General features: G+C 36.4%; 1 protein-coding gene across 1 annotated transcript; it reads right to left on the bottom strand.

Annotated features, from left to right (window-relative positions):
- Positions 1–2,457: 2,457 nt before the first annotated feature.
- On the bottom strand, positions 2,458–8,144 carry tmem167b (transmembrane protein 167B). The gene is made up of 3 exons (XM_048611841.1): positions 8,048–8,144; positions 7,311–7,442; positions 2,458–3,928 (listed from the first exon to the last, which is right to left on the bottom strand). The coding sequence occupies exons 1-3, from the start codon at positions 8,142–8,144 to the stop codon at positions 3,846–3,848; spliced, it is 312 nt and encodes a 103-aa protein (XP_048467798.1). The 3' UTR covers positions 2,458–3,845.
- Positions 8,145–8,599: the final 455 nt, after the last annotated feature.

Below are 8,599 nucleotides of genomic sequence, written 5' to 3'. Positions count from 1 at the left end.
TAAAACGGCCCCTTAGTTCCAACTTGCTTTGGCCATAAAGTTGTGCCGAGGACATGAAATGTCCATTTACTAATGTCAAAAATTATGAATGTTAAAGCTAACAAAATCACTCCACAGGAGCAAATCTCTCAAATAGCATAAAGGTGACCGTGAGATCCGCTAGTTAGACTACTCGCACTTTAATGCCAGCTTACACATTGGCTTTCATTTTTAGTACCATTCTTTAGAGGGAGATATTGTGAAATTATATCATTAGAGGGAATACTGCCTGCAAAAACCCTCCCAAAATGTTTGTCTAGCATAAGATTTCAACAATTTCCATAGGGCTATTTAATATTGAAGGAGCAGGCATCTGTGTAAAATCTCACAATGTTATGAAAGATTCCAATTTATAGCAACACTTCATACTCCATGGACCCCTTTTCTGATATATTCCTAAAATCAGACATTGCAAAAAATCAAAATGCTGCAGATTCAAGAAAGCTGACGCATTTTTAGCAATTTCGGTTTTGTTACTGTCATCCTATATACACTTCCTCTACTTAATCCTTCCATTCTTATCAGCTGTCATCCTTATTAATCATATGATGCTCACTGTTTGCCATTACAATAGGAATCAATTACATTGACTGGACAAGGGCTGTGAAAGTGACAGCAAAATAGGCATGGATAAAAAGCTGAAATTCTAGCAAAGCCAAAAATTAAAATGCAAAGTCAAGCCAAAAACTTAGTAATTTTTAAATATATTTTATATCAAGAAACTAAGTAATAAAATTTGGAAATGAAACATATTATACTTAAATGAAACAGTTTTAATCTCAAGTGCAGCTCTCAACATTAGCACTTTAACAGGTCATTCAAAGAATGCAACATTTGTCATGGACTAAATCACTTTGTGGTTCAAGCATAGAGCTATGCTGAATTGCATGGCAAGATCGAACTGTTCGAGGACCGGAAATGGACAAATGTTACTGACTTAGGATAAAGAATGTTTTGCTTACAGCATGGATGTAACAGAGCGCAAACTCATTCAACAGGAAAAAGTACAACCAATTGGTGGCTTTTTAGAACCTTTAAATTTGAATCTCTATCTATGGGAGAAGCAACTTTCCATATTTCCCGGTCTTGAAATGACAATGTAACACTGCTCCAACTCAGTGTTAAAAGCATGACTAATGGCCAAATTGTTGAACACAGGAAGGAATTTCAAGAACCCATGGCTGAGGTTTTGTAATTTGCAATATACTGTCTTCTGTCAAGTGCATGATGTAACAGAGAAGGTCCAGAAATCAGTCATTGAACTATAGAGTGTGTTGAAGGACAGGTTTTCTAATATTGTTACCACCAAGTTTTGTCAACACCAGACACTAAATTATAGTAATTAAAGCTAAGGTTCTGAATCAAGAAATTTTCCATTTTGCAAACACATGCATGCGTGAACAAGTAATCTCCACAATGATATCAACATTAAACCTACATTCCCAACTTTGTAATACGAACACATACTCAACATACAAGACAGCACAATAATCATTTTCACCAGACGTGTATGTAATAGTTCAAGTCAAAAGGTGCCAAGAAGTAGTGAGCAGCAAAAAAAAAAAAAGCTTTTCTGTTAACTATAACTTTCATGACTTCAGTAAGCCCAATAGCATTTCGTTTTGCAGACCCTACCATCTTCCCTATGATTGAATAGTCATTCAACAGACAATTAAAATTGAATTATCAATGATTGTGTCTTGGGTGTAAGTGTTGGAGGATATTTTGCATCCATAGTGCCAACTTGTAACAAGAGCCTTCATATAGTATATGTTTGATCTCAGGTTGTTCTTCAGTTGGAGGAAATACATTTTTAATTTCCTTCATTCAATCAAATGTTTGATAGTATATATTTCTATGCAACTCCTCTATTTAAATCAATAGTCTGCTTAAATTCTTCATAGTTAGAGCATGCAAACAACTTATATATCCAAAGTAAAGAAGCATCAGTTAGGAACTTTGTTTCAGATTCAGTTTAACCTTCAAGTATAGAAGAAGCAGATTTATTACTTTCTATATTCTCATGATGAATAAACAAGTCTACAGTTATTGAAAATCTACTGTTTGTCCTTCTGCCTGGAATTTAACGGTTCAATGTTGAATAAATATACAGCCTAAGTCACAGATCTATTGAACATTTATTGTTCTGCTTTCCAAAGCTAAGGTAATCACATGATGGCATACGATAAACCCAAAATAGTGACAAGAATATCTATTCAACCTGCAGCTGATACATTTATCTGGGCATTGTGAAAATAAATGCACACTCCAGTTTAGGAAGGCAACGATTCACGTACAGGTCTGGCTTATGGCATTGAAATTTATTAAATATCTAATGGACAAGTTGCTGGCTTTGTGCATGTTGTCTGAAACCTCTCCCAAAAGGAAATAGAGTGAAAAAAGGGAAAATATCCTAGATGAATTTCCAAATATTTTAATGAACAGTTACAGAATCTTCACAATCCATACCTGATTTAGTCATATGCACTTCAGTAGGGTGGGGTTCCTGAGGGTTGTGGTAAGTGAGAAAATTCACGCACTGGGATTTAAAAAAAACTCGATACATTATAGCATCCAATGCATTAGCAATTGCACATCCTTGGAAATGAGAACCCTGTGACAGGCAGGAATAGTGCTGCAACTGCCCAAAGTCTGATCTTAGCAAATCCATGTACCAGACTGCAATAGTTCGGAGGGTGTGGTATAGACTGCAATAAAGCATTTCATTGGTGCCACAGTCAGTATTGTTCGCTTCAATTTCTTCCCCTCTGAACAGCTATAGAAATAACAGACAACCACGGATCCAGGTGGATTCTTCAAAATCAAAGAAAAACTGCATTAAAATTTAAAACACGTTTCCCCTGCAATGGTTGTTTTTATTTAATATCGTACTTCCTTCCAAAATTATGATAATTCCTTGAAGTGCAGATAACATTTTGCAAGAATATATACCGCAGCTTCAATGTCAAAGGAAAGAACAGGATATTTAAATTTTGAAATGTCCAACAAATTGACTACCTTCATTTCAGTAACCATTGGGTCAATAAAACCAATGCAGTCACCTTGTTACAAGAAAGAACTTTTTAAGGCAGGTTGGGCATCCTCATCATCGCTACAGTCACTTTACAGATTCCGATAGGGTTATCCAAAAATAACTTTATAACTTTTGTTTTTTTTGGTTAAGTATCTCATTTTATAAACTTCACCACAACACCCTAAATTATGAATAAAGTGTTACTTTTTTAATCATAGTATACATCATTTTAGGAAGACATAGCAAACATAGTCAACTGGACCAATGTACAACAACGTCATTACCTTAGACAAAATACGCCAAGACAAAATTTCCTGTTTTTAAATGGAAACTTTAGTATCTGATTAAATCCAGAAATTGAAAAAGAAACCAACTTTAAATGATTATCTCAGGATTACAGTTTCAATTCAAAATATTTCCAAAGTTACTAAACCACACAAATACTTCCTTCAAAGTTGAATACTCAAAAATCTTGACTAATTGTCCGACTAGTCTTTCATGATGTTGTTTTCAAGTGAAACAGAAGATTTGCTATAAGCACACACCTTGGAATAAAGAGACAGATTTAGTACGGACCATGTATATACCAGCAATTTACTTTTCCATTTGTTAATGTTTCTTCCAAGCACCTCCAGGATAGCATGAGAGGATAAACAGTATAGCGTCCGGTTCTTGTACAGAAAGGAAACATTATCTGATCATAATCCTTGTTGAACGTTTTGCTAAATATATTGTTCCTCTTATGTTCTTCATCAAATTTGGATTGTTGTTGTCATTTAATAAACAAAACATAAACACCCATGACAAGGCAAGACAGTGCAACTGGTACATGAAGTCTTGTTCCTATTACTGCAGCTGTAAAGAAACATAGTTTTATTTAGTAATCAGTACAATAATGTGTCCTCATTTTTTTTTCTTTAAAAATACATTACAACACACTGAAAACCATAATGTCACATTCAGAAAACACCTTTAATGAGGTATCACAATGCAAGATCTAAATGTGTGGCATGGAGAAGAAATTCTGGTAGGCATTTTGCCTCAAAGTTTTCTTAAACTGTGCCGTACTGTACAGAGAGACTCAAAACTTTAGATGTTTCATCATAGGTAGCAGGAAAAACTGACAGGAGTCGCAGTGGATTACTCCACACACATTACTAGCCTGCTCACCATGATACTAGTTGAGAATAGAGTCAGGTGTCTTGTGGAAAGAGAAAGAGAGTTGATGTTTCAAGTCCAGTATCAGTCTTCTCCAGGGCAGAAAGGTTGTTGGAAAATGGATTTCTTATACTTTTGACAGAGGAACGAAAAGGCAGATTGATGTAGAGGCCCAGTGCAAAAGACAAGGAGATGGTGAAAGAGACAGGTAAAATAGGTTTGATTTGTTTGATTTATTATTCTCACGCATACCAAAATACAGTGAGAAGTATTGTTTTGCATGCCATCCAGGAAAATCATACCTTAAATAAGTACATCAAGGTAATAGAACAGAATGCAGAAGATAGTGTTACAGCTACAGAGAAGGCACAGAGGAAGATCAACTCAAATATGTAAGAGGCCTGTTCATAACAACAGGGAGGAAGTATGTGTTTTCAAACTTTGGTATCTTCTGCCCAATGAAAGAGTGCATAACAGGGTGGCAGAAGTCTTTGATTATGTTGGCTACTTTCCAGAGGCAGCAGATAGTACTGACAGAGTCAATGGATGAAGGCTGGTTTTCATAATAGAGTGGGCTGTGTTCACATCTCTCTGTAATTCCTAGCAGTCTTGGGCAGAGTAGACTCGCCAACTTTAAGGGCATTTAAATGGTCATTGGATAAAATATATGGATGATAATGGAATAGTGTAGGTTAGATGGGTTTCAGTTTGGTGCAACATCGCGGGCCGAAGGGCCTGTACTGTGCTGTCATGTTCTATGTTCTATGGACAGCTGCCATATCACTGCTGCAAAACTGTGTACAGTAGTTGTGAATTGGAAGGTACGAAGTTAGAATTCGTTCATAAAAATTGGGGGGGGGGGGGGGGGTGTTTGGCGGGGTGCGTAATCCCTTTAAGAGGTAATGTGCTTTTCTAAGCTTGGAGATTTAAACAGAAGTGTGTCTGCAAGCAGTTGAAGATGTACAGACAGTTCTAAAATTGAAACATGTATCAATTGGCTGTGTGATTGGAAACCTTAGGCTTCTTTTCAGTTCTGGCAACTAGCTTGAAGATCAGCCAATTAAATTTAAACTAAGCACTTAGAAATTGATAACCAATTGAATTTAAATCTGGTAGTTTTGACAACTTTGGACCAAACCTATTACAAGAAAACTGACAGACCATCAGGGGTTTAAGAAATAACAAGGTGTAGAGCTGGATGAACACAGCAGGCCAAGCAGCATCAGAGGAGCAGGAAAGCTGACGTTTTGGGTCTAGACCCTTCTTCAGAAAATCAGGTTTATAAGAAGAGGGTTTCTGAAAAATCGGTGCGAGAGCAAAAGGCCATCTGAGGAATAAACGTCTAGCTCTCACAGAAATCTCTAAGCTTTCTGAGAAAGCACCATCTATTCATAAATGGTACCATGGCACTTCGAGCTAAAAGTCCTCAGAGGAATTCATAAAGAAAACATCCTTGACAGAAGGATCAGTGAAAGAAAGATGTACATGACTGGAGAGACAGCAGAGAAGGCAGAACATTCCAGAAGATACACCTGTATGGACTTTGAGTCCAAGTTATAATTTAGTTTTCTTATTAGTAGGATTTGTGTTTATTGGAACAGCATACCAGTATAATTTTGTTTAGTTAGGGAATAGTTAGTTGTTAGGGGGGAATTGGTCGGTTTGTTAGTAGTTCTGTTAATTTGTTCACTGTTAGGGTTAAAATAAATAAATTTTTACTTGTTGCTTATAAAGTGAATATCAAGGATTTTCTTTCATTTAACCACTCCTTTTTAATAGATTGGGTGAGGTGAAGCGCACTCCTCTGGGTGTTTCAGGTTTAATTATTAGAAGGGGACATTTACACCCATTGTAACAGATTGGAGGCTTGTGCTTGGATTTTAATTATCAGAGAACCTCGACTTCCCTTTATAAGACAACACTGTAATATATCCAGATAGGATGTTTTCTAGGGTGCATCTATAAAGAGTCATTGTGGACATGCCAAATTTCCTTAGCCTCCTAAGAAAGTAGATGCATAGGTGTGCTTTCTTGACTGTAGTATTAACGTGCAATGTCTGAAGTACAGGTAGTTCTTCTATAATGCAATAGTTGCGTTCTTGTGTGACCCCCGCTATAGAAAATCGCGTTATAGGGAAATCGCTATATGTGTACAGCAGAAAGTTTGCGTTATCCGAACAGCGTCCACTATTCATCAATTGTGTTACAGCTAATTCGCGTTAACAAAACAAGCTTGGGGAACAACACCTCATTTTCTGCTTGGGGACCTTATAGCCTTGAGGTCTCAATACTGAATTCCACATCTTCAGAAATTGACCACATTATGTCTGTGCTCCATTTTCCTTATGTTCTCTAACACACCTGAAACTTTGTCTTGTTTCTCTTGTTTAGTTTGCTGTTAGCAGAAAAGGCTTATTCTCTTCCTTTCACGTGTTAATAAATACCTATTTTACACATCTTTCTCCTTTAACAACTCCTTTCTCTTTGCACAGGGTCTCTACACCACCTGCCCACTTGTTCCTCCTCTGCCTCTGTCGAAAGTAGATAAAAAAAACTCTTTTCCAAAATCTTTCAGTTCTGAAGAAGTCATACTGGACTTAAAACGTTAACTCTGCATCTCTTTCCACAGATCCTGCCAGAACTACAGAATTTCTGCAGCATTCAATTTGTTTCAGATTTACAGAATATACAGTATTTTGCATTTTTCTGTTATTTGCATTGTCTGATAAATATTTATGCAAAGACAATCTAAAGTTATAAAAAATAAACACAAGAATATTGCTGGACATAGAGAAGGTCAAATCTCAATTTATTTTACTACTTTATGATTATTTTGGTCCATGATCAATTAAATCACATGCTCTGATCGAGTCTGGTTATAGTAATTAACTTGGTAATCAAACCCTGTTAATCAAAACTTATAAGTTTTAATCCTCAAGAATACACAATACAAACTGGAGCAATAAGTCATTCAAAATCCTTACGATCTTTTTATTATTTGTCAAAGAACAGTGATTTTATCATATCCTGAAACAGATTAATGTTTTTGTTCATTAAGTGTAATATCATATTATTTTACCTTTGTAAAACACACCCCATACCCCTTTCTTTTCAGATAGAAGCCATTTATTTAGTCGTGGTACTTTTTTCAGGTATGCACAGGTGCATATAAAAAGCAAGCCAAAAACCAGGAGCCCATCGAAAGAATATACTGCAAAACATAAGTGAATTTGGTTAAAACTGAAACAGTCTTACATAAATTCATTTAAAATGTATTCTTTAGTGTTAAAATTATGTAAAACCTGTATAATATATATTCATGAGGGTGTACAATACATTTTCCACATTAATCTAATAAGGGTTTTGACATACAAATCAACGGTTTTCTAGAACCAATTTTGCAACATAAGGGTATTAAAAAACACTAAACTTTCACAGGTTGCAACCTCATTTCATAATGCTGCTGATATGCTAGAGGTAACTTTTCACAAGTGAGGAGTTGTTTCCCTGTTACATTGGTTGGGTTGTAACTGACTGTCGTGATGTTGATTCAAGCTGTAGCCTAAACAGAAATGCCAAGAAAATGAGGCCATGTGACCAACTGTACAAATAAAAATATTTATTGACTCGAGACTCTAGCCAGCGGAACAACAGATATGCTGTAGATTTATAGATCAGAGGCGGTGATCCTGCTCCCTCAGCTGATAAGTTGGGGACAAACATCCTTTTGCACAGTTGGCCTAGTTGAGCAATTTGATGACCAACAGACCATTAATCAACTCAGGGAGGAACTTCCATCCGCTCAACCTCCCTTGCCGGCAAAAGGTTGCATGGACATCTCTCGTGGAAGGAGCCCGTTACTGGCCATTAATGAATTCAAAGTCCCAAGTAATTCAAAGGCAGTGCTTGACATCTCACCCACTGCTGCTAAAATATTGGCAGAGACAGGCAGGCAACAGGCATGGCAATATCATTACAGCCACTAATCTCCACACCACACCAGGCAGCCTGCTCGCATGTGAACTATAAAATTCCACTCATTATGGTAATTAACATTTCATAAAGTCAATTTATTAATACTATGTACTTCTAGGATGCATTTCCTATCAGCTACAATTAAATATCTCTGTAATATATAAAAAGTTTCAAGATTAAAAGACAAGTTATTCTAAGTATTCAATCAGAAGTATCCAGGAAGAAAAAATTCCTGAGGCTTTCAATGGACCTTAGGAATCTTTTTTTAAGTTCGCCTGTGGGATGTGGGTCTGGCTAGCCAGCATTTTTATTGTTCATCCCTTGTTGCTCTTGAGAAGATGCTTCCTTGAACTGCTGCAGTACACATGTCCAATCACACTTTTTTTTAAAAAC

The sequence above is a fragment of the Rhincodon typus genome, chromosome 25 (assembly GCF_021869965.1).
Source record: "Rhincodon typus isolate 14 chromosome 25, sRhiTyp1.1, whole genome shotgun sequence".
NCBI classification, from domain to species: Eukaryota; Metazoa; Chordata; class Chondrichthyes; order Orectolobiformes; family Rhincodontidae; genus Rhincodon; species Rhincodon typus.
The sequence above is the reverse complement of the archived record's forward strand: the minus strand, read 5'-3'. Positions and strand labels throughout refer to the sequence as shown.